General features: G+C 50.0%; 1 protein-coding gene across 1 annotated transcript; it reads right to left on the bottom strand.

Annotated features, from left to right (window-relative positions):
- Window positions 1-12,479: 12,479 nt before the first annotated feature.
- LOC144468546 (uncharacterized) lies at window positions 12,480-25,563 on the bottom strand. Its single transcript, XM_078178103.1, has 3 exons — window positions 24,483-25,563; window positions 15,782-16,100; window positions 12,480-12,595 (listed from the first exon to the last, which is right to left on the bottom strand). Exons 1-3 carry the CDS (start codon window positions 24,666-24,668, stop codon window positions 12,480-12,482), a joined length of 621 nt encoding a protein of 206 aa, XP_078034229.1. The 5' UTR covers window positions 24,669-25,563.
- Between the last annotated feature and the right edge of the window lie 789 nt (window positions 25,564-26,352).

The raw sequence follows: 26,352 nt of genomic DNA, 5'->3' as shown, positions 1-26,352 counted from the left end.
TCTCGCCTCGAGAAGTCACATTGTTGCGATTATTTTTTGCCACGGGAACAAAAAGATCTCGATACGGCCCGAAGCATTCAGAGCTTGATTAGAGAAAGCTGCATTATTAAGCTCCCGTGATTTCAGCCGAATCATACAGCCGACGGAATCGTTCGCGCTTCAATTACGTTTGGCTTTCGATGCCCGCTTGCCGGTTTCTCGGATCCCGTATCAATATTTCACGGACACCGTTTCCCGCCTGAAAATCGCGTTTCCTTTTTTTTTTACTCCCGGTGCTCGTGCACTTTTCATCCGTCGAGCACGGTGAATAAAGCATCCCCGAACGGCTCCGGCTGTCGAGTTATATCTCGTCGGCGAATTGTTTCCGTTTGAACATCGACAAAATTGCAAACCCGTCGAGAGAGTTACAAATTACATGTAAAATATACCCGATGGAGTTCGCCAAGATCGGAGTCGAACGAAACTGAACGATCCCTGTCAATGATTTTAATATATATCCTCGAAAAAGGAGCAATACCTTTGCACGGTACATATTTATGCCCTGAAACGAACACCGCGTTGCCCCGCGGAGATTTTCTACGCGGACAAAGCCGGCCCATAGATCCGCGGATAGCATGTTACAAATTACAGCGATATCCAGCAACCGGCATAAAATTAATTCTCCTTACGCAAAATACCGTGGCGGCGGCGGCACATGCGTCGAAATCGCGTGAACAACGACCGCAGGCCAGATTTATATTAAATTTGCGACACCGTCGAGCAAAACGCTCGCGATGCTCATTTCGAGTAGTCACGGCCGAAGGTTTAATATTCCGGGCGTCGCTCGGACTCCATAAATCGCGGTTTCTGGCTTTCGAGCGAAAAAAAAAGGGGCAGGGAAGAAAATTCAACGGTATTTATGGGATGACCTGATAAGTGGTCGCAAGTCTTTAAGCCTGTTCGCTCGGGCTCTGGCGAGTCTCTCTCTTTCTCTCTCCTTTTCCGTCTCTCACTCTCTTTCTTTCTTTCTTTCTTTCTCCTTTTCTCTCTCTCTCTCTGTCTCTCTTTGTAGAGAGCAGAACTCGAGCAGCGCGCACAAGGCTGCGCCCAAAGTTTCTAACGTAAGACGAAGCAGAGAGCTGTTCTCGTATGCCGTATGGCGTTCTGCGTTGCCTCCCACACATGCCGTGTAGAAAGTTTACTAGATGGAAATCTATATCTTATTTTACGGCCGGCCGTGCTCAATATTCTTGACCCGCCGGCCCGACTGCCCGATATAAATGGTCCCGCGTAAATCTTCTCTTCTCCGCCGACCCGCGACCGATCCGAAAAATCGACCGTGTAATACCCGCGGGACCGTAGAAAGCATCGAGGAACGACCCTACGCGTCGCCGTGTTCGCCACGGAATTAGCCTCGCAACATCGTTCGCGTTAATTCCTCGCTTTTATCATTTCTCGCGCAATTTTTCTTCGACAATTTTTAATCGACCTTTATCCCAAACTTCTGCGATTTTAAAATCGCAGTAAAATCGCATATTATTTTATTTTTATTACAAATTGCATAGTTTTCGATATCATTTTCTAAGTGAAGATTCGAGGAATGAATTTTTCTGTCTTTTCTTCGACGAATATATATTTTAATTGTAACATTTAGTTTTCAGGTGTTGCCGTTCGCGGCTCGAAAAAATCATCGTTCGTCCCTTCTTCGATCGTAAAATTGTCACAGGCAAGTAATTCATTCTTCCACGTGTATAAATTCTAGAAATAATTTCGATTCCATTCCACGTACTTTTTCTCCGCTCGTAAAATCGATAATACCGAACAGAATGCGAATACTTATGCGATTCTTTCCGCAGAATTTTATAGAGAGACTAATTGCACAGAAGTTCGTTTTCATCGATAAAAATTTCGTGGAATTAATAACGTGGAACTTAATGCCGGCAAGGGCATCGCGAAACACACATAATTTTTCGTACGGTATTTTACTGCCATACGCGTGCAAAATGAACGAGAATAATATAAAAATGCGGAATCCGAGTGGACGTTCCCCCCGGGGTTTATTACATTTTGCATATCCCCCGTGTACGTTGCAATTAATCCAGTATAAATTATGCAGATACTAATTCTTTCGGAAACGAGATTAGTATGGTCGGCTTTAAAGGACAGCGATAATTAAACAGTGGATTTTCTGCGTTGACGGCGAATCTGATTATCCGCGGGTTCGGCCCGTTGAAAAATTCTAGCAAAGTCTAACGAGGTTTTTCAGCCAGCCAGCTTGGAACTCGATAGAACCATTGATACACCAATTAGAATTTCTGTTTGATTCCGGTTTCCGTCAATGGGTCCATGAAAACGAGCATTTGCATACGTATCTGCGGCCGGGCAATAACGTTCGTGAATTAACTTGTTCATTTTGATTTTATGTACTCCTTTCTAGGACGTTATCATCGGCCGTTTAACTTTTCCCTTCGTTATCCCGATTTTTCTACTCGGCGCGAATATTACCGATACTCGCGTTTCCGCGCTCCCTCCGCCGACGGATATTAATTATTATTCCCGCATTTTCCACGTGCGAACCGTAGCATAAACGCACGGAAAACTCCGTATTATAAATTAAAAAATAAATGATTGCATTTAATCTACTCGGCAAGTTCTGCGAACGAGCTTCGCGATTCCAAGACGAGGAAAAAGCGATCGCGGAAAAATTGTTAGAAAAATACGGGGAAAAATTCGCGGAAAGCTGAGACGGATAAATCGGTTGAATGTTTGCGCGGCGTCTACGAGCTACGGGACATCGCCGGCCGGAATTGGTTCCCGTCGGTGTAGCGCCGCGAGAGAAAAGGAATTACCGTGTACGGATAATCAGCGGCGAAAAGAATGATAATTGAACGGCGACCCCCTGGGATCGGTTTGCGCGAAACGGCCGTGGATAGCATGATCGCCGCGCCGATGGAACACCGGTATCCTTAACCTACAGACCGGTTCTGCGCTGGACCGGAGCGCGATCGTGCCCGCTCCTCGTTGCGAAGATCGTACCCGATTTTGTGGAAAAAGTCGCGCGCTGGCTTTCGTGCCGGCTTAGAAAGTCAATCTAGATTTTGTAGACCGTTTAAACCGCGTTGCGAGCACACATTAGATAGAGAACTGGTATGAAGCGAGATTGCAGCCTTCTGGTGGTACGCTGACACGTATCGCCCGTGTATCTTGTCCTTACCGGCGGACTGCATTTTGTTTTTTCTCCCCCGAGCTGCCCATTCGGCCGCGTATTTTTAGACCGCGCCGCCGTTACACTTTTCCCGATTTCCGCATACTGGCCCGCGGGAAACGCGAGCCGAGTTTGTCTCGATTTAGCCGCGGATCGCGCGGCGACGCTTCGAACGAGGACGCTTTCTTTGCCGATTTTTCCCCGCGGACCGCGTGGGCGGCCTCGCGAAATCCGAGGAGACGCGTTTCGCGGAAATCACCGGCATTTCTTAGCCTATTTTCGGTGTAAACAATTTTACAATAATTCGTTAGCTGAAGGGTGTTGTAAAAGAGCGTCGAAGATCCACGCGACGTTATTTTAATGTGACATTAATTTAATATAGTATTAATTTAATATAACATTAATTTAATATAGCATTAATTCAATATAACATTAATTTAATATAACAGTAATTTAATATAACATTAATTTAATATAAAATTAAAGTACTGTAACGTCAAAGTAATATAACATTAACGCGATGCAACCTTCGAAAGAAAATGCATTCGGACACGGTTCGCAGGGCCATTGAAATGCTGCCAGTAAATAAAATATTAAAAGAGATTCATCGGTGAACCTGAATATCCGCAAATAGACACGCAGTCGTTTCGGTTTCATGCATCTCTATGCACTCGACGCGCTAGCAAGTCCGAACGAGTGCGCGACAACCGGCGGTATATTCGTTTCAATTCGACTGCAATCAATTTTCGAGTTGGACCGACGCGCTCCCATGATTCCAGCCACTGCGAAATGATCGATGTGCGCGGTGATTTTTCGCAAAAAAATTCCTCGGTGTTCCGTAGATTAAATATTTTGTTGCAGGTCCCTGAACGCAACTGGCAAAGTAGAATGGAACGCTTGGAAATAAATAATCGACGGGCAGATTGAAATTCGAGTACCCCGCGGGAGACGAAGGGTAATGTCTGGGAAACTAAGTGATCAATCTGCTGGTCAATGTTCCCTGGAGAATCATTTTAATAGCTCTGCCAGCTACGCTTTATCGGCCGAAAGTTCGGAATCGCTTCGCAAATTGCCAGAAATAGGAGCCCGCGCTGTGTTGAGTCAACAAGTTTAGCCGACTATAAATAATATTATCAAATTATAGAGGAGATCTAAGCATCGCGAAATCTGTATTTGGAGATGTCTAATGCCGTTACCAGGAAATATTCGAATCGAACAATGAGGTGTCTAGAAATGTTGCGACCGAACACGATATAAAAGTTTACATTAACTATGGTTTATTAAGAAGGTGTAAGCTTTCGGAGATATTTATAATTTATTGTAATAGTTGGAAGAAACGTTGAATAATTGCAGAAAAATTGCAATTGATAATAAATGCATCGCGAATTAATTCCTAAAGACGATCTTCTATTCTTGTCATATTTTTATAATTATTCCTTATTATTGACGCGAGTCGTTCTCGAATTTTGGTCCCAACCCTTCCGGACACCCTGTATAAACCGGTATCGCGACAGTGGATGTTTGCGAATGATTTCGGCGTCGCGAGACACCACGCGAGATCCAGTTTCCCCGTCGCTCCAGTTACGCGATTCATTTCGGAAGCAAACAAAACGAGTCGCAGAGGGTTCGTCGAAGACGCGTCTCGTCGCGAGAAAGTTCGGCGTTCCCCAAAGGGCCGCGAAAGTAAGTCAGTAATGCGAAAGGGTTGAAGACTCCGTCGCGAGCCGAGGGACGAAAGGGTCGGGTCTCTTTAAGAATTTTAAAAGATTTCGTCCCTCCGCTTCGTATCTCCGACACGACATTAAAATCGCCGGCTCGTTTCCGCGGGAATCAAAGGGTTAAACCGTCGCAAGACATTTTTTCTGCGTTCTCGCGAATTTTCGACGACGCACGTAGAACGGAAAAGTGCACGTCGATTCACGTTTTTACGTTTCGAAGAACACTTATTGGACGAGTGCATCTCGGATTCTATTCTATATCAGTAACGCGCGATAAGATAACGCGTAGAAAAAAGTCACTCTCATGGCAACAATCTGTGAGCGCGGTGCAGATTTACGCGCTTTTGAAAAACTAATAGCTCGTTGAATATATATAGTGTATATCTATATCGCTGAAAGAATATTACGCTACGGAACGCGCAATTTCCACGGCGACGGAACCTTGGACGTCCATCGCGATTTTTGCCGCGTTCCCCAAGCGATTGTTTCGATCGGAAAAATTCGAGTGGAAAAATTCCACCGGTTTAGTGCTAAATAATATCTAATGTCAGTGTTAACGCGAGCAGAGAGTCAATGCCGCGAATTACATAAGTCGACGGCGTGCCGCAATTACTATTCAACAATCGTCTACGCGGAGAAAAAAATTTTCGAAGGAAACGGAACGCAGAGAGTTGCTCGAACGTTGCAACAGCGTATACTTTTTATCTATTCGATTCACCTAATCATTTCCTGTCTGATAAACGTTCCAAGCTACTGTCCCACCGTTCCGCGTTTTAAAAAATTCCACCGTTCCTGGATTCAAAGGTTTTCTTCGAGGAAACTTCGCGAGAAGGTCGAGCCACATTTTCGTGCGAGTTCTTCCGAGAAAACCGTGCGGATCCTTTCTCCTCCCCGGCAGCCTTTATTCCTCGGACCTTCGCAGGTTAATAAAGTTAGCAATCAGCGACCGGTTCGCGGAAATATTTGCGCGGAGCAGCCGAGGCGAGGCACTCGAAAATTCGCCGGCATAGACCGGCTGCTCTTCGCGCTGATCTATCAACAAGGCACCGAGCAAACATCGCGCGGAAGATTGCTTATCTCGGATCGCGAACGGCGCACAGCGACAATAATGCTCGCGATCGTTGAAAGGTGACCTTAAAAAAATGACGTGGCAAGAACCCGACAACGCCTCGTGATCGTCGAACGAATCGCGGCTTCCGCTTCGCGATGCAACAAAAAGAAACCCACCCCATCGCCGGGGCCGAACCGAAGAGAGGAAACGTGACAGGAGTCGACGTACCGAAAAACCGTGCCGAAAAAAAAAATCGACAATCAAGCCGGTCATTGTGCTCGTGAAGGAGCAAACGGGGCACACGTGTACGCGCGGAGAGAGAAAAAAGGAGAGGAGAGACAAAAAAAGACGAGAGAGAGAAAAAAAGAGAGGAGAGAGAGTAGGTCAAAGAGAAAAAAAAAGCGTAGGCGTACACGAGGCATCCCCCGACGTGAGTGTGCGTTCTGGCCTCCGCGCGGAGACCCTATTCAAATTAACCCTCACGGAAAAAATGCATCGTCGCGGAAGGGTTCGTCGAAAATTAGAATAGATCCGGGGGCACCCTTCTTCGTCCTGTCCACGGGCACGGTTCTATTTCTCGGGCCCGTCTCCTCCCGTGCCCCGGTCCGCGCATATGCGGCATGACTGCGTTCATTTTCCGGCCAGGCCATACGGTATCTTCGACTTTTAATTATCCTTACCTTTTACCTTTTAACGGTTTAATTGCCTTTCTCCTCGCTATCGGGGGAATAGGATTTTCTGACCGTTACCTCGGCCTCCGTCTCTATCCGTGCGCGCGCGCCGCAAGAGACCCGTCGCGATGCTTTTTTCCACGATAATTCAGTTAGCCGGAGCGTTCTTCCTTCCGCGAGGCCAGATTATGCTTGTTGCCATTGATACAGTTTCTTTTCGCGATAACAGGTTCTTTTCGATACTCTGCTAACTGTTCGTCGATTTAAAACGATTCAGATCGCTGTTTTAACAGATTTTCAGAGATTTAATCGGAATTTTAAGTGCGATAGATTTTTAATACGAATTTCGTGATTTATTAACGTTCGAGGGAAATTTATACAAATCTGTGCTTCGCGTTTAGATCGCATTTTACTAGTCGATTACTTGCAACGTGGACCTCGATGCAAAACGATTTCTCGTCGTCGACAACAGAGCCAAATCGAATTCTGCAGCGATTACGAATAAATAATATAGACGGAGCAATTGTAGTCGGACCGTAGATCGTTGTACAAACACACGCGTCGATAAACCAGTTTCATAAAACATTTCACGAAATCAAGACTAAAGACTCCCCCCATACAACCGGCGGAAATCAATACTCGCGTGTGCTTCGTTTATCGAACAGACCCTTTGTTGAATAATATAAAATTTTTGACAGTCTCTTATACGCTAATTATATCCCGACGGAATTAAACGACGCGTCGATACGTAAAGCGAATTGCAATAACTTCGTGCGGAGATAAAAATGGCGTTGTTCGGAAACAGAAGGATATCGTTGTATCGTCGGTGCTCGAATTCGGGCAAATCGGAATCGGCGCATCCGCGGCTGTTGCATAATCGTGCAAGTACCATCGGCGAGGGCGGCCGAGATCCGATCGGGTCGATCGAGAAAATCGCGATCCCGTTGTTTCGGCAACGAAATCCTTTCCGCGCGGCCGACCGAGCCGATCTCGATACGTATATACCCGTACGCGGCGGAGTGATTTACGTAGCCGGCGCGCAAACTAATATTAGGATTAATATCGGCCGTTAAAATATTTACGATAACGGGGTACCGGGTAAGTTGATTAGCACATATTACGGGAATTAATTAAGCAACGCCGCGGAAAGGAATCGCATTCCCCCGGTCCGCACGGTTAATCGCGTCCAAATGGAAAATTTGTCCAAACAAAAAAAATAAAGGATAGATATGTACCACGGCCGGAGCGAGATACCGGGTTATCGATTATTCGAGTCCATAATAGCGGCACCGACGGTGGCGAACGAATTCTTTCGACGACGTACTACATATGTCCGATACCGTGTTACGTCGCATTTTTCGACGCCGAGTTAATAATCGGCCAGTGACTGAATCAGCGCAGTTACTAAATTAATTACGGAGCGGTGAGTTCGAAACAGATGGAGTTTTTAGTTATAATTACTGAATTATGTTGTGAACACATATTCGTGGCTATTAGTGTGGCTATTTTTCTGGCTATACTGTCTATATATCGATGATAATAAATATATCGATAAAAGCGATGTTGTTAACTTTCAAAGGGAGTAGAAATTAATTAGCATGGAGAGTCGCCTTTTTCTTACTGCGAAGAACGAGGAGTACTATTTTTCACCGACCAGATTTACTATTAAGATAATTTGTTGCACTTATAATTTATAAAATATTTCTTTTGTTCTCTTTTAGTATTTTGTAACGTACAGATCACGTTCGAAAAAACAAGTGAAAATTTTGAAAAACGCGACTCGCGTGTATCGTCGACCGTTGGCGACCGCGTCAAAGAATTCTCGCGAGTCGGAGCTTTGAAGAAAAATCGCGCGTATTTCTAAGGCAGGGCAGCAAATTACCTCTGGCCGTGTTACCGTCGCCGAACCCCCCCTTTCCGCCCGACCCTGTCAAGTTTTTCCAGACGCGGGCAAAGCGTTCGCCGCTTTTGTTTAATCTTTCATTCCGCGTCATTTGTGATAAAGGGACGGGTAGGGAGCCGGGAGCGCGTTCTTTCCGCGTTGCGCCGCTTTGATTTTTCTCGAGACGTCTGGCGAGACATTCCGTCGCATAAATTCTTAACTGGGTGAAATTAGCGAATTAAAAGTGGGAGAGCAGGCAGGGGCGCGGAGGGGCGGCCGAGGAGGCAGGCGGAAAGCTTGGAAAAGAGGACGGCGAAAGAAGGCACGACGGGGTGATGGGGGGTTGGTCGGTGGCTCGATGAGAGTTCGCGGCCCTGTCACGAGGTCACTGCCGACTCGAACGGGAACCGGAAACGATGTCGAGGACGAGGCACGGGCGGCTCTGATTTCCAGATTATTTCTCCACCCGTCGCCCTCCCGCCGTTCTTTTTTTCCCTCCTCCTCCTCCTCCTCCTCCGCTTCTCTCTTTTCCCCGCTCGCAGATTTCAACCCCTTCTATTAGCTCGCGAGCGTGTGCACGAGAAACGTGGACGAGGAACGGGAAGCGACACCCGGCCTGCCTCAAAGGGGAAAGGTTAATTTTTATTCATGCACCGACGATACGGCAATTTTTCGCGGTCTTAACCGGGCTTTAAAATTGTCCGGTCAATTTCGCCGCCCATCCCACCTCCCCACCCCCACCCGGAGGACGTGCTCCTTTTTTCAAACGGTCGGGCCATCGCTCGGGAGCAGCCGGCTTTCACAGCCCCCGCGACCGCCCCTCGCCTGTATCGGTATTAATGGACTCGTCTCTCGGATCTAATGTGCCGTCTATTAACAGGGCCATCGTTATTGCTCTATCGAATTTTAACACGGCACTTTCGGCGCACCCCTTTATTGGTTTGCTGCTGGCAACTCCGCGCGGAAATCAACGACTTGTTTTAGAGTCGCAAACGGTTACAATTCACGGAGCAAGCCTACTGTCTTGGCAAATGGCAACACGTATCTCTCGTCTTGTAAGGGTGCTAAAAAAGTATATTCAATGAAAAGGTTTGCCATTCATTTGCCCCGAACATTCACAAAAATCGTCTTTCATTTTCCCGTTGAAAGAACGAAAGAACTTTTCGACGGACCCGATAGTTTGCGAGTTTTATATAGCCGAGAGCATTGAATCGCGCTGCACCCATCTCGAGTATGCATTTCAAATTCTATAGAACGTTGCACAGCGAGCAAAGATCGCCGGAGATCTCCGAGCATTTGAGCGCGACCGTGGCCGGGGTTTCGAGGGAGACCGGTCGAAAGGCTAGAATTCCCTGGAGATCAGCGGCGTCCGGACGCTGATTCGGCTCGCGATCGGAGGGAACGCGAATGAAGAAAAAAGAAAAAGGCTGTCGGTCGGCGTTGTGCGTGGGCGTCGGGCGGTAACGCGACCGCTGGCAGCGATCAGGAAAACCGATTAATTCCGTTGGCGCATAGGGCGAGCGAGCGAGCGGGCGCGCGCGCGCGCGCGGTCCCGATCATTAGATTTCGCTCCCCATGAAAATTGAGTTTTCCTCGTTGCCGAAGGGATAATCTTTGGTAGCCTCTGGCCGGTTGCATACGAACAACGCTGTCGTGTGTCCGGGGAACACGTTCCCGAATGCGTGCGGCTATTTATTAAGCTGCTGCGCGCCGGTTGTGTCCCCGTAGCAGCCCCATGCGTGTGCCGGTTCGCCACGGTTCCCTGGCCTATGTGTCTCTCTACCCGGTTTCTGTGTTGGTGTAGGCGCGTCGGTGTGTGTGTGTGTGTCGGTGCGATTGTGCCAGGATGCAACGGTGGCAAGAGAGAGAGATAGAGAGAGAGTGAGAGAGTGAGAGAGTAAGTGAGGTTGGCCGAGGGTGGCGGAGCAGAGAGAGAGTAGCGGAGAGCTTGCAGCGCGCGCGTGCGACGGTGGCGGCGCGTAACTTCGGTTCCATTATTGAGCGATCGGGCGATCGAAAAATTCCCGCGCTTTTTCGCGGGACGACCGCCTGGTGGGGCGCGACGGAATCCCATTGGCCGGCCGGCCCCCGGTCACCCTCGCGCTCGCTCCACGATCGGGGAGGGGAGCGTACGGACTGTACACCCTCGCCAGGTATTTGTCTAGGCTGCAGCTATTGACCAGCTATCGATATCGTGGACACTCACCGATATTATATTCGCTGTCCTTCGTTTCTGCCACCCTCGGCCGCGTCTCTCGCTCCAAGCCCGTCCGACGCCCCACCCACCCCAACCCCCTGACAACCGGACAACCTCCACCCTCCCTCCCTCCCTCCCTCGTCGCCCGTTCGTTTCTCGTTTTGCCTGGCCATTGCAACGCGAGCTAGTGCCGAGTCGAATTTCGGTTAATGAATTATATACGCGCGTTGCAAATTTTATAGCCTCGCCATTATATATGTATATACGGCCGGGCTCGGGCTCTGGCTCTTGCTCCCGCTCCCATACATATATGCACGCGCACGCCGTGCCCCGTTCCAGGGAAATTGTTGTAACTCTCTCGGACGCTATAATCAACGCTCACGGGAGTGTCCGGCCGCGGGAGAGGGTTGGTCTCTCGAATCGCGCGACCCCGCAGCGCTCGTAAATTCCCGCGCGTTTTTTGACTTTGACCGGCCAATCGCGGGCGGCGCGCGCGGCCCGATCCGGCCCGCGCGCGCGACCCCGTCACGCCCGCACAGAGATCTCTCGCTCTCGCCCGCGAAACGAGAAATCAATATGGCATGCAAATGCCTCCCCCCGGAAGCATATCGGCGGGTACCGGTTCGGGGAAAATAACTGCCGCGCGCCGGAATCCGGCAAAGGAATTTCGGCGGGGAACGCGATACCCGCGCGATTTTTCCGCCGCGAGAAGTCCGCGTGCCGCGAATCGCTCCGGGGTGGTTCCCGTGGGTGGTCTCGAACCGCGCGGGATATTCGAACGATTCCCCCGGTTTTTCCGGTTTCCGGGCAAGCCCCCCCCCCCCCCTGCCGCCGCCGCCCTCTTCCGCGCCGCCCACTGCAACGTTGTTTCGTTGCATCGATAAAGATATAGACCGCAAAGGGAAACAATGAGAACGGCACACGGTGCATGCGATAGATGCGCGTCACAACGACGTCAGCCTGAAGTACCAGCCGCGGAGCGGGAGCCCGGCACGCGGGAAGGGTGATTATTAATGTAAGGGGTGGCTGAGCAGTAGTTACTTGCTCGTTGCCGCTCGTCGAGAAGGGACCACCCGAAGGGGTTGAAACGAGCCCGGCGAAATCAACGTCCGCCCGTCGTCTTTTTTTTTTTCACGATTCAGCCCTCGTTCAACACGGTCAAGGAACAACCTTTCGCATTTTTCTACCCCCCGAATCTTTCCCCGTCCCCTCTCTCGCAAAGGATTTCATTATTTTCGGATTCGACTTGCTTTACCACTCGCCCTATCACTCTAAATCCATTCGTTTAAACTTTGTAACATTTTTATCATAATTTACACTTCAGAGCCTTCAGAATTTCAATCATTTTCGTATCAACCTCTCTAATTTCTCATTGTCAAAATCATAAAGATACAATTACAAGAATTTACTTAATAAATTTCTTTCCTTGGATATATATTATAATAAAAATCGCCGAATATTCTGAGCAAACATTTCCTCGTTATTTTTATATTTAAGAGAACGCAGTTGCTGTCACTACTCTGCGAAGCTAGCATTAAATTAAATAACATGATAGGGTGAGTTCAGCCTAAGCCGTCGGACATTCCGCCATAAATTTATTTAAATGTTCACAGTGACAAATCGACGCGTCGAGTAGCAGCACCGTAATCGCTGTTCCTCTTTTCTTTAGATTTTATTCGCTTCATTCTTCCCGACACCGACTGCCATTACATTTGCTCTTCATAATCATCTACATAGCGGTATCGCGTACTTTAACGTTCCTCATCTATTTTCGCATTATTCTCGGGCTCTATCTTCGTCGGACAATATTTGTTCTACTTTCTTTTTGCTTCTCCTTTTACTGTTCCGCTTGCTTCTATTACGCTCCATCTCTTTAACTGTGTACACTGTCGCTGCATACGGATTGTATGTTTAACATCGATTCTCGTGGCTAGCTCTCGTCACTGCGCTGGACATGTTCGCGCTTGCGATGATCTTCGTCGAGGAGTTTATAGAAATCGGACGGCAATAAGTTCATGGTAGATTAAAAACTTCGAATGTTATAGCAAGCCCGTAGATTCGACCAGTAGCTCATAGTATATGCGATTTTCTAAGATTGCAGACTGCATTAAAGAGCATCGGAAGTTATGCTGCAACCGATATGTTCTCGTTGAGATGTGATTGAACTTTTAATTGACAATAATTACAGAAGCTACGCTGCTATCAATTATCGAAATATCAGACAAATTTCAGAGAATCCTGGATGCCACAGATTCATAGTAAAATATGCATTATAAAACCGCGGATTCTCGCGCGAGCTAAAAATTAATCTGTTTCACTAAAAAAGCACTTCTTCTCTGATATTAACACCTTCAGAAGACATTGCGTCAATTAAACACAAATTCATAAATTTTTCAATCGCGCCTGCTTTTCCGTATTCCACGTGATCAGTATACTCCGTGCTCATCTCGCGACAAAGTTTGTTCAGCTTTGCTCCCGGAGTCGTGAGAAATATCATAGCCGATCGAACTCGATATTCGCTGGCGGACCAACGGACAAGTCGATCTCTCTTAAAATTGGTTTTTCCCGTAGCTGATTTCCATGGAATGTGTTTTCTTAGGAATCGATTGTTCCGAGTCCGGGGCGTTTCGATTAAATAGCTGGCATACCGACGAGGTTTCGGTTTTTCTTTTTCCACGGCCGGAAGCGAGCGATCTTAGAACGTGTTCCGGAGGGTCCAGTCGCACGCGGCGCCTGCTGACCGTACGCTCTTCGCCGGGCTAATACCTTCCGATTGACTACGCTCATCCCTTAATGAAATTCTTTCAACCCGGGCGCGACCCGTTCGCTCGCCGACCGGCTGGGCTGGCTTTGCCGTCGAATTTTCTCATTATTACGGCTCCCTCGACCGTGTTTTCCTCCGTCACTGCTATTCTTAGAGGCGGATAGAGAGAGAGAGATAGGTGGATGGACAGATAGACAGCTATAGAAAGATAGAGAGAGAGAGAGAGAGAGAGAGAGACCGGGTCTCTCGATCGCTTCGATCGCCGTTTGCCCGCGTAAATCGCGGCTCGCGAGAAGCATTCCGCTTCGGAACGTGGACGTTGATCTTGCGAACCCGAGGACTGGCTCGAAGGGAACAGGCCCCGGGAGTTGAGCAATCTCTCTCTCTCTCTCTCTCGCTCTGTCTGGCCGGTGCTGGGCGCCGCGCGACGCATTAAAATTAGCCGCAATCGGAACGCGGGATCGCGCGGACACACATTATAATAGTATATTAATTTATTGATTATCGACTGGCCGCGATGCAATGCGGTATTCATAGAATTTACTATCAGTCCCGGGCACGCTGAATGCATGCATTAAGCCTCGGCCCGGCCCGGCCCAGCCCGGCGCCGAGCCGAGCCGAGCCGCAACGCCCGCCCGCGACTTTGCATTCGTGATTCCACGGGAATCGAATGATTTCGCAGCGCGGCCGAATGAATAGAGCAACGCCGGTCGGCCGTGTCCCCCGAAAAAGTCGAAGTTTCGCGGCCCTAAAGCCTCCCTCTCTCCCTCTCTCTCTCTCTCTCTCTCTCTCTTTCTATTCGTCTATTGAATGCCACCGTTAAATTCGGCAATCCAGCCGCGAGCACCACTTGTTCGCAGCTTCACAATGCACCATGAAACGACGCGCGGAATTAAGAGCATCGATTTCAAATATGTCGAACCAATGATTCGCAGTTTTGTTATTTTTTTTCTTTTTACGTAAAGCTGATTTTTCTCCCCTGACATTTATATTCGTGGCGGAGGTTCAACCCTTTGCAGTCAAAATATACGAAATATTTTTTCAGACTCACAGTGATTCTATTTTGTATAACCTGGAGCATTTTATATGAAATTGAATTTTATATAAGTGAATTTGATAGAAATTATTTTAAAACGTGGCATGATCATTTTTAGCGGCGCCTTAGAGTCGCCACTCGACCGCAAAGGGTTAAACGCGTTAGGCAATATTTGATCAGCTTGTTGTCTCTTTATAGATCCGGGAATCGCGCGATCACTCTTCCCTCCGAATCTCGTCGCACGGATTTCGATGGTATCAGTGTGTTAATTCGATAAACCGTTATCGGGGACAGCTATGAAAGTGGATTTCGCAATTGGGAAATTCGCAAATCGAATTTCTTGTTATACCGATTATGTAAAATAATGCGATATCGCGGATATCTTGTTACGGAAGATCCCCTGCTTTGATCCCCGGGGAATTTAATCATTCGCGGCGCGGCTGCGATTATCGTTTCTCCTTTCTTTTTTTATTTTATTTTTCATCTATTTTCCTTTAGAGAGCACGCTTGTCCGATTTTACCTAGCATTATCGCGGCTGTGTTTCGGTTTAAGAACGCTTCTCCGCGCGGTCAGTCTCGTTTAAAAAAGAATAATCGTCCGCGACGTGTTTCATGTAATAAACCATTTCGCTGGCTCGTAAAACCCCGCGGTAATTAGTCTGCGGACGGTCGCGTATCGATATCGCCGGCAATTATATAAAAGCAGTACCCGCTATCTGTCTCCTCGACGATCGATTCCGTAAAAAGAATCGACTGCGGAACCTCGCGCTATCACGTACGAAAACGTTTAAAAGATCGCGAGGTATGAATTATAAAAATTATTAATACAGTGTCCGATTCGTTGACTTTTAATTTATTCTCGCGAATAGGAAAAAAAAGGATAATTTATCGAGTATTGTATATTGAGAAAACTGTGTTAAAATGTTCACGAAATGTTTGTAAATTCTAGAAAAGTTAAGGTTAATAGACGGTGAAGTTATTTTATTTGCAACCGATATTAAAATAATATTTTATTCGATCACGATTTAAGAAGAAGAATAAAGAAGTCCCGCGCGAAGTTCCGCAGGGTGTAATTCGGGGTCCGCAAGGCATAGCAGTTGGGTAGGCCAGAATTCGGTGACGGGTAGATCGGTCGGTCGCGGCCGATCGATCGCGGTCCCGTCAAAAATCCTGCCATTCCTGGAGGTCAGGACCGTTGCCGGTCCGAGGCGGCAGGAATTGGCCCGTCGGTTACGACGACGGTAGGTTAGGGCATAGCCGGCTCTCTCCTCTACTCACCCGTATGCAGGCGGGTATGTTGTTGTACATGGCTGAGCTGCTTGAACCTGCGGTCGCAGTAGCTGCATTTGTACGGTTTCTCGCCGGTGTGGACCCTGATGTGCTGCACGAGCTGGTGGTTGCTGGAGAATGACTTGAGGCATTGCTGGCACTGGTGCGGCTTTACCTCGTTGCCGGCGATCATGCCGCCCGGCCCGACGCCGATCGGCCCGAGACCCGCCAGTCCGCCGGCCACGCCGCCGCCTGGCCTCGCTGTCAGGGCACCCGCCGCGCCCAGCTCCCTCGCGTGCATCTGCATCGCGCTCTTGTGCATGAAGATCTGCGAGAAGAACTGCCGGGGTTAGTTGGTACGCTGCACTTTTGGCCGAGCTACGGGGGATGGCTGATCGACGGGAAACCCGACCGCGTATCGATCCCCATCGATCGCCATCTACCCCTGAATCGTTGGCGGGGAACGCGCCGCGATCTACCTGCGACCTTATCCATCCGTTCCTCTTTTCGAATTTCGAATTGCTTGGAAGAATTGAAAGGGAAGATTTTAGGAAACTAGGAAGCGCAGATTTGACACAGCGCATTTTTCGAATATCCAACATAAAAGATCAGAATATAGGAAACTGAAGCTGGTTATTTTACTATAGAGTGGCTCTGTCTTTGATCCAAGCAGAATTAATTTTATATTTATCGAATAATATATCATTTTTGTTTTATCCTCTTTATCTTTGAACGACAAAAATTGATATGTCTCATTCGATATGTATAAAATTAATTATATCCCAACACAAACGAAAGGCAATTGATCAGCTTGCCCTATTGTTCGTTTGTCGGATCACTCAAGACTCCGAAACGTAATCTAGTCTCCCGAGGAAAATACTTTCAGCACAAGATTGCTTTAAGCGAATTCGAGATTGAAATTGTCCTGGTGTACAAATTGGAGTCGATCTACATCGGACACAAAATCATTGAGACGAGTTCTCCACGGAAATAAAAATGATTCTACGGATTCGACAGGAAATTTTCTCCATCACTGAAACTTAACTCTTGTTTTAAATTTCTAAATACCTGAGTGAATTAAAGGTAAAATTATTTAATAATCTAGCTCAATAAAGGGATGAAAAATTGTAAAGAATAATTCTCTGCGATAAAATAATGTAAAATTGAAAGGAAAAGGATTGATGGAATTGAAAGGATATAAACTGGAAAGAACAGAGTTTTCCAAAAGAGCGAAACCGGTCGCCGGAAACAGTTTGCGATGAATATCGCAGGTCCCAGGCAGTCGCCGCGGCCTCCCCTGTTCGGTTGTGTACGGTTCGAGCGATCCTCATGATTTTCTCATGCAATTATCGGATGACGAGAATCGAAAAGTCCGAGCTCGCGGACCGTTGCGGTGATCGTTTGCCTTCTGATTTATTCATAGGCGAAACCAGCGGTCGCCTGTTGTGCACCGCGATAGTTTCGACTCGTTCGTACGACGCCGTTCACTCCCCCGATTTCGCCTTCAGCTCCCGGCGCGATCCATTAATTAAAAGTTCACGCACGATGACGCAACGCAGCCGATACTTACGCGAACGTGCTCGATACATTGTCGCGGGGGGCTCGGCGTTTCGATCGGATTTTTTTCGGGACGATTTCTGAGGTCGATTTCGGCCGATTCGGAGGACGATTTCACGGACTCGGCGCAGCATAGGGATTAACTAGCACCTATTGGTACTAGGTGTTAATTTTTCTAGGTGGAAGTCGGTGGTCAAAGTGGTCTAATTGAGGTGGGACTCTAGACACTCAGCTAGACCACTGACATTGAATTTTCATTTTTAAATTGAATAATCAATGATCCAAGCGCTACGATTCAAACGAGTTAGTAAACTAGGATCCTGAAATTGAATTCTATAAATTATCAATCCTAAATAAATTACCAAAAATTCATCTGAGAACAATATAACCAAACCAAGCTGAAATTCCTACGTCTCCGCTTCTCTAAAACCAAGACATCCTCCCTGGACAATTCCTACACGATCCTATCACCATCGGCAAATCAACGGCGCAACCCTTTCCAGAGCCGGATTCTCGTGGCTCGCGTAAAAATCGTCGAGAACTCGTTCTCGCTTCCCACTTCGGAGGCCACGGTCCCAGAAAGCCACGCGTAAACCGGGCACACGCTGTCAGTCGATTTGCAGTCGATTCCCGACGAAATTCATAGGCGGCCCCGTAACAGCTGGCCGCGCGGGAAGGGGTCAACGTCCGTGCTCGCGGTGCTTTTCGAAAGCAGCCATCCGATCGATGTTTTTCGGATCGCGCGCGTGTGCGTGCGATCGCCGCCTTGCCGCGTGTGCGTGTGTGTGGGTGCGCAACGAGCGGGGGCCACGTAAGCCACGGTAACGCGAGGGAACAGACCCGAGCGTTGCGTAGCGCTGGACTTGTGTGGACGGTACGTGTACGGGGCGATCAGGAGGAACGCGAAACTGCTGCAAGGGCCGGGGGCACACCGGCGGGTGGAACGGCGAGGAACGCTTGATTTCGGGTTCTCGTTCGGGGAACAGGTGTTGCTCGCCGATGGCGCGGGTGTAGGTGAACGAACGAAAGGGTTAACGTTTAAAACGGGCGCACGGTCCGCGGCAAACGGGGAAAGAGATAGAGATAGAGAGAGAGAGAGAAAGGAAGAGATAGAGATAGAGAAAGAAAGAAAGAGAGAGAGAGAGAGAGGAGAGTCGAGAGAAGTTCGTCGGAATTAAAGAAGGGAACGAAAGGCGACCGTTCCTCGAGGAGACAGCGGAGGGACTGCGGAGGATTTTATTAAAATATGTTAAAACTGTAATTAAAATCGAAAAATCTCGCGAGAAGTTTTAAGAATCTTAGCTCGGGCCACCCTTCGGCCCGCGACAAAGACGGGCAAAGAGAGAAAGAGAGAGAGAGAGTAGTCGACCAGAGAAGAAGAAGGCGGCGGAGAGCGAGAGAGAATTGAAATTGTCACCGGGGGTTCTCAAGTTTCCACGACTTCCAACCCTTTCTTCGGCGTCGCGACGCGTCGGTGGATATTTGACGGGCGACCTTCGACACTGCGCATCCCTGATTCTTAATCCCCGTGGGAGAGGGAGAGCCTGCGACGCGATTTTATTCCTCGTTTTTTCGCCACCCCCCGGGCCTCTTCTTCCTGCGCCCGGGAGACAAATCAATCCGACTCCTGTCCCGTCCCCAGATTTGAATAAAATTTCGGAACCGGATGCTAAGGGGGGGGGGGGGGGGTGAGGGGCGGCGGCAGCCCCCGCGACTTCCGGCTGGCTGTCGCGCATTTTTTGTTTTTAATGAAAATTTTTCCGTCCCGCCCGCGGACCGCGCGGTCGTCGGCGTTTCTTCGCGACTGGAGCCGACGTTGCGGCGCGCGTTGTCGAGAGGGCCGGCGCGGGGAGGGGGATGGGGGGCGGACAGAGAGACTCGATGGCGACGAAGTCGAGTTGCGAATTTTTAACGACCGTCTCGAGTGGACGTCGAGATTTTTTCGGGGAAAGTTCCCGGGAAGAGACGACACCATCCACCGCCCCCCTCCCTGTGGCCGTGATTTTTGAGCGTATACTAATTAAGTCGACCCACTAAGCCGGCGGCCGGCCGGCCAGGGCTTTTTCCCGAACTCCGAACGCCATACGTCCATTAATCAAATTTTTATCTCCCGGCAGACGGAAAATTGCGTCCCCGTCGGCCTGGGCCACAAGGAATCTTTTTTTCTGATTTATCGCCGTCGCGGAAAAAAAAGGAGAGAATCCGAGCGAGAAATAGAGAGAGAGAGATAAGAGTGGGGTGGGGTGGAGAAAGAGTTGCTCTCGGCCCGCCGGCTTAATGTCCTTAATAATGGAAAAATATATCAACCGACACCCTGTGTATTTCCTAAGAAGCATCCCTCGACTCAACCCTTCCCCCACGCCGCCCCGGCGCCCGTTAAACAGAAGTCTCGTGCTGCTATTTTTACGGAGTCGCTTCGTTCCAAGCCGAAGAACATTTCCGAGTCGTCGCTGCGATATATTTCCTACAATAGGCATATTGATGTTTTAGATAACTCTGCCAATATTTGCTCGGGGAGATTCCTCGCGCATCGAGCAACTGCATCGAGCGAATCTAGCGAGGTATTCGAGCGAGCGAAAATCAGGACGAGCTGGAAGCTTTGTTACAGAGTACTGTAAACTTTCGCGTTGCTAATTTAACTTCTGAATTAAATAACAAGGAGTTGAATATTTTTTTAATTCGATAGCTTTCTCTATAATCTTTAAATGATGTCTCTGCAATGAGTGACCACGATTTTATCATTTATGCTAGCGATATGCTTAGCCTAAATTCGTCTCCTCCGCGCCAGCCCTTACAAGGAGAACGTTTTCAAGGACAGCCGCGTCTAATTCCGCTCGAATTTACGTTCGTTAATGCTCGTTTATCGAGCCGGTAGTGTCCGATTTCTTGCAATCGCGGCGCATTGCTGAATAAATTGATTTATTCATGAGCGTCGTTCATCGAAAATCAATTGGAGACTCAATAAACGTCTTAATAAATCTCGCGGGCTCGTGGACCCGCGTAGAACCGAGCATAAAACACCACCGATGGCGATCGACCGCCATAAACCTCGACGCGCGCGCACGGGGCTTTCTCAAAAATCTAAATCAAAACCGCGGACTCCGCTCGCCGCCGGCCGGGAGTTAAAACAATTTTTAGACCTTATATCACCTGACGCGAGGAACTATGAACATTAATCGACCGCCATAAACTTGCGGCAATCAAGACTTTCCGAACGGAACCTTGATCGGAACTACTTCGAGCACGGTCGTCCGAGTGCTGAACGTTTTAAGACACTTAGGATCTACTTGACCCCTTCACGCGTATATACTTTCATTTATGCGTTCTGTAGGAGAATTGTAAATCAATTTTTCCTAGTACAGTGCGTCTATGATAAGTTCGTAAGACGAGCAATGGAGGATTGAAAAATGCGTTCGTCTGATGATTGAATCTATGTATTTATTTCTTCGTAAATTACGACTGAATGGATGTCGTTGAATAGTGCGATATACTTTTGTTAATCTACGATGAGTAATCAAATAAATGACAAACCATCGAGGACTAAAATTGTCTGCGCTATTCGAGGAAGAAATCTGCCGGAATCTTAGATCAGAACCAGGAATCAGTGGTAGCTAAAGACCATACAAAAAAATCGACCAATAGCCTCCAATCACGAGAGCGAAGCCCTAAATTACGCAGACCCCGTTCCCGAAGGATATCTTAGTCGTTCGTGGCGGGATAAGTCCAGGTTTTTCGAAAAGGGATCCACTTCGGGATCGTGTCGGCGCAACCCTTTGTCTCTCCCCGGGCGCAGTAAATTACGGGTGAATAACATTGGTCACTGGGAAGTAGGCTACTTTATACACTTGGAACACAAAGCAAAGGTCTCACCTGCTGACCATATGCCTTTTCTCCGTGGCACACATACGACGTTGCGGGCGCAACGTGTGCTCCGTCCACCCACGCAGGCCGCGCCGGCCATCTAGCACTTCTCGCATGTGCTATTAACTCGCCGGTATGTGTGCGCCGCAGCGCTCCGCTCGGCACCGCTCCGCTCGGTTCTGCGCGCGGTTATGTACGTGTCGAGGAAACAGGCCTCGCCGGCCGTACACGTGTGCAAGAGCGGAGACAACGTCCAATCTAACCTACCTAGCGTTCCCTGACTCATTCTCTCCTGCCTCTGCCCACCTATCTGTCTAAACTGTGGCCGCGAATAGTGCCGTAATATAAAGGAAAAGGTGGACCGTCTGCCTCTCTTTCTCTCAATCTCTCTCTCTCTCTCTCTCTCTCCCACCTTCTCCTACCTTTTCTCGCCGCGGCCACTCTATCCGAGCGTCTTTCTCGCGCCATAATCGCGACCGCTTTAATCTGTCTGAATCGCGGCACCATGATCCGCCGCCTCTATCGCTTCCTGCTGCAGGCGAACCTGCCGATCACACCTAGAAACCGGCCAGACCTTTTCCCCCGGATCCTCTAATCTGCTAAATCTTCCGCCCTTTTTTCTCCCTCTCTATCTCTTTGTCCATGTCCAAGCCGCCGATCATTGGAATCGCGAAAGAAATCACCGATCCTCCGCCGTGACCCTGGCGCGGCCAATCTCTCGCACACCTGACGGGTGCAACGTGGGCGGACCCCGGCCGTATAGGTAGCACGAATTTCGAAGCGTTTCCGTGACCGCCACCGATTTTTCGCGGATCGAACGCGTGGGAGACCGGCTGCGGACTTTGCTACTTTCCTCGGCCCTCTTAGCCCGCCCGGAGAGAGAGAGAGAGAGTTGCAAGTTTCTGCGAGGGCAGCAGCTGATAGAAACCCGGTTTACGGCGTTTTCTGCAGGACAGTACAGCTTGAACGGAGTTTGTACGAATAATCGGTGACGCGGGGAACCAGGATCAACGGCGAATAAGAAATTTGCGCCGAGAGATCACGTGCGCTGAAATCGCGCATCGATCGCAGGAATAACGGCGAACAAGTTAATTAAATAGTATACGAGTTCCACGACCGCCGACGCGCAGGCTACTCAAATTGCCCGTCGGTACCAAGGCGATAGAACAAGTTGTTTGAATTCCATACAGGTTTTCGAATCGTCTGCGCGTCGAACGAATTGCAAAACCCCGGCTTCGTCCATCGAATGCCTACTCCGATCACAATGCTTCTTCGCGAACTAACGTGCGAACCTCGTTTAATGCCAGTCTCTAGGTTCCAGGATCATTGTTCCGAGGAATTAATTACGCGATATCGGCTGCATCTGTTTGCTATCACCAATTTGTTTTTAAAAAAAAGCTAGCTCGTAATATCTAATATTACGATCGTAATTGAACGCATTCTTTCGTTCTTCTTCCTTTGCTTTGTGTTTCATTTGTGCGTAGTTCTGTGTACTTATTAATACGTTACTAACTCAAACAGTGGTTTGGTTAATTTTATAATTGAAAAGAGGACGGGTAGAGTGAATTTAGAGACGAGGTATCCTAAATGCGGCCCTGGAGTCGCGAAAGGTGTCGGCGGATTGTTCCGCGACGATCGCCGCGGGAGGAGAGAAAGTGGCTCTCCTCCGCGGCTCTGTCATCCTCGTGGAGAGCGATCGCGTGGCCAATTAACGATTCCTCGCTTTCCTGAGCGTCTCTCGCAAGCCACGGGACCGAGGGAAGCCGCGTCAATGGCCCAGTCGTCGGCCGTGCGAGACCGTGTCCGAACGGCGGGCCGAGAAATTTTCTAGGCGCGTAGAACGTTCGTCTGCGAGCCGTCTATAGTCGGACGATCGTGCGCGCTCGAGCCGACCACGTATAGTCGGACGACGATCGTGTGCACGAATCGCGCGGCGGTAGACGGTTCAAGTTGAAGCGATCGTCGTAGGTTTCCCTCGCGATATATATATTAATCACGCGTGCACGCCTCGGCGTGTAGGTCTACGGCAGTAACAATCTCTAATCCCCGATCGGTCGATTAGCCCAATAAGAGGGCAACGACGAACCGGCTTTACATACCCGGTCGCTTTCTACTCCGGGCACCAGGCCCGTACAGTCGTTCCCCCCGTAAACGATCCGCGACGCCGTGACGCGGAGCTTCTAATTCGCGATAGCCGGCAATTCGACGTTATTAGACAGATAAAAGGGTCAGAGGTCCCGCGGAACGTCTCAAAGTTCTTTCGCGACGTTCTCCAGCGGAAAATTTGTCTCTCTCTCTCTCTCTCTCTCTCTCTCTCTGTCTTCTCTCTTCTTCTCTCGTCGAATCCCTTTTCGAGCGTGAGATTGCAGGGTGGCGTGACGGTCGAGCCTTGACCTTGAGACTGTCGTGCGTTGACTGGTATTTTCGGGGGTTGTCTGGATTCGACGTGTTTATTAATAGCGCGGATCAAACCGGTCGATCCCGTGCCGCTGCCGAATTAAATGCTTAACGTGCGCGCGGCCGGGCTATGAATAGGAACGGAGGACCCGTTGATAAAGCTCTGGAGATTCTCGATTCCGCGAGTGTGCCAGATGCTTCACTCGATTATCGTTTACACGAGCCAGAAAGACATCCCGAAGACACCGGAAGGTCTCGGGCACGCGGCACAGAAAACCGTGCTTTCCGCTCGGATCCCAGGAGACACCGAGGACGGCAATTTGATATTGAAATTCGCGAACGCGGGGGACGCGACGGGATCATTGAAATGGGACTGGAAACCAGCCGCGGTTAACTTCTGATAAACGAAAACAGATCTTGCGATTAAAATCCACAGTGTTCGAACAGAGTGCACCGTAGTGCAGTTGCATCAAAAGCGAGCCTCGAAGAGCCGAAAGCCCCGGTTCGGAACGCTCTGCCTAAAATCAGTCCAAGCCATTGGTGTCGCGATGGAACGAGCAACGTTTCATCCTCGTCGAATCACCCGCATCGATCGACCGATTAAAATCCACAGAGACGGACGGAACCCGCGCTAAACCCCGAAAACCTTTGCGCCCCGATTCGGGGAACCGGGCAGCCGGTCAAAAGCATCCGATGACGGGATTGCCATCCGGCGACGTGCGCCGGCGAAATGCACGCAGGGAGGAATATCGCGGACGCATTCGGGGGCAGCAATCCGTCCGGGCCGAGTCTCCAGGCCAGTGAGCGGCGGCGGCGGCGAGTTTCTCGAAAGATTCTTGTCGTTGTAGGGAAGACGGCCGGTCCGAGCCGGCTGCGGAATATCGTCAATAATTACCTCGTGCGGCAAGTGGTGATGAGGATGCTGATACGGCGGCGGTACGTACGGCGGGTGGCTCGGATGGTTGTGGGGGTGAGGTCGGGGATGGTTTTGATGCTGGGCTTGCGGCGGGAGCGGTTGGGACGCAGGAGGCTGTGTCCAAGGCCATTGGTTCGGCCCGTGGCTTTCATTGGTGCCATACATCTTCAGGGAAGAATCCCGAGCACGCGACCTGAAGAGTCCCTCCCGCCCTCCACGCACGGCGACACGAAAGTCTCTGGTGGCGGCATGGCTGCCCACGGCCCGGGTCGCAACGTCGTCGGCCTCGGTCCCGACAACATGCTCCGTCCACCGAATCCGTCGACGAGCTCCGTTTCTCTCTCTCGATTTCTATCTCTCTTTGGACTATTTGGTATGTTTCTACTGTTCGTTCATGTTCCAGGGTGCACAGTCTTCGCGCAAGCGGAACAGGAGGAGAACCGTTGCGTGAGAGGCGCTCTACGGCAACCGGCGAGGGCGTGAGTCTTCCTTTGTCCGGACCAGTATCCCGCGGTGTGAGAAAGGCAAGCATCCACTTTCTCGAGCTCACATTTTCTAGGCCCCCGCGGAAGCGTAGACCCGCTACCCAGGTGTCTCCGTAACCGGCAACCCTCCTCGAGAGGCTCGCCCTCCGATCAGCTTCCGAACAATTACGTGTAAAAGTTAGCCAAACTGGCGACGACTCGGCGGACTCGTGTCTCTTTCGGCCTCGGCTAGTCCTGTTGGCGGGAAGAAGTGCCAGGCCCGATCGCTCTCACGTACAGAACCCGCACGTACACGAACTCCCGGCAATGCGGCACAATTTTTCGCGGCGCAGTACACTTGGGCCAGCCTCGTCGGGCCCTGTCGACGCGCGATGGGGGACCGGAAGCGCGGCCTGGGCCCTTCGGGGGAGAAACGGCTTCGGCTCGCGCGGAGGGAGCTGGATCGAATCGGGGTCGACGACGACGATTGGGAACCGGCGGCGATGGTTCTCGGTCGCGAACTACCGTTGCGGTTTCACGTCCGGTTTTTTCCGCGTTGCCGGTTTTTCGGAAAATCTTTCGGGGGGGTAGCTGGCGCGTCCGTGGAATCAGAAAAGCGCGGACGCAGCGCTGTGCGCCAGCGTGTGGCGTCTCTCGCGAACTAAGCCCCGTGGCGAAAAAGGGGGGGGCACGGAGCGCGCGATTTCTTGGCCGCGCGCCGCGTTCGGCCCCGCGCTCTGTGCGTGCGCTAAACGGGGGAAGAAAAAAAAAGGTGGAAAGGCGCTGATAACGCGGCGCGACGAAAAATCGGCCGGCTACTCGAAGAGATATCGATTGAAATAACACGATTCCGGGGAACGCGAGCCAATCGGCACCGCTGACACGGCGGAAGGGGCCAATCGTGTCCGGTTGCTGTCTCTCTTTCACAACCTCCCTCGCGCTCTAGCCCCTACTTCTTCGCCTCGTTCTAGCAACGGGCCCCCCTTTCTCTCTCTCCTTCTCCTTCGCACCGAGTCTCTCCAGCATTTGTTAACCATGTGTGCGTGTGTATATGCGCGTGTGTGCCAACCGTACGCGAGCACTCGCGCGCGCCAACGGATTTCTATCTGTGTATCTCTAGTTCCTCCACTCTACTCCTCATCGGCGCTACCGCCAACGCCGCCGCCGCCGCCGTCGCTGCAACGAGCTCGTTCGTTTCTGTTGCTTCTCTTCCTCCACCCTCGCGACACCGCGGACTACTTGCCCGGTAGACAGAGAGAACCAGATCGGCGACGTCGAGACGATCAGGAAGCAGCCACCGATCCGGATAGTCATCCTCTCGGCCCACGGTTTTTTTCCACTGCCAGATGAGCCGACGCTTTTCGACCACAGGCGTGTCCGGCAAC

Source organism: Augochlora pura, chromosome 4 (assembly GCF_028453695.1).
Source record: "Augochlora pura isolate Apur16 chromosome 4, APUR_v2.2.1, whole genome shotgun sequence".
In the NCBI taxonomy this organism is placed as follows: domain Eukaryota; kingdom Metazoa; phylum Arthropoda; class Insecta; order Hymenoptera; family Halictidae; genus Augochlora; species Augochlora pura.
Note: the sequence above shows the minus strand (reverse complement) of the source record. Positions and strands in the feature narration are given on the sequence as shown.

Bases quoted from the DNA above. Each gene is read 5' to 3' on its own strand.
- LOC144468546 (XM_078178103.1), bottom strand. From the start codon at position 24,668: ATGTATGGCACCAATGAAAGCCACGGGCCGAACCAATGGCCTTGGACA. The intron at 16,101-24,482 runs GTAATTATTGAC...TTCTTCTCGCAG, and splicing joins ATCACCACTTGCCGCACGAG to ATCTTCATGCACAAGAGCGC. The intron at 12,596-15,781 runs GTGAGTAGAGGA...ATCCGTATGCAG, and splicing joins ACATACCCGCCTGCATACGG to CGACAGTGTACACAGTTAAA.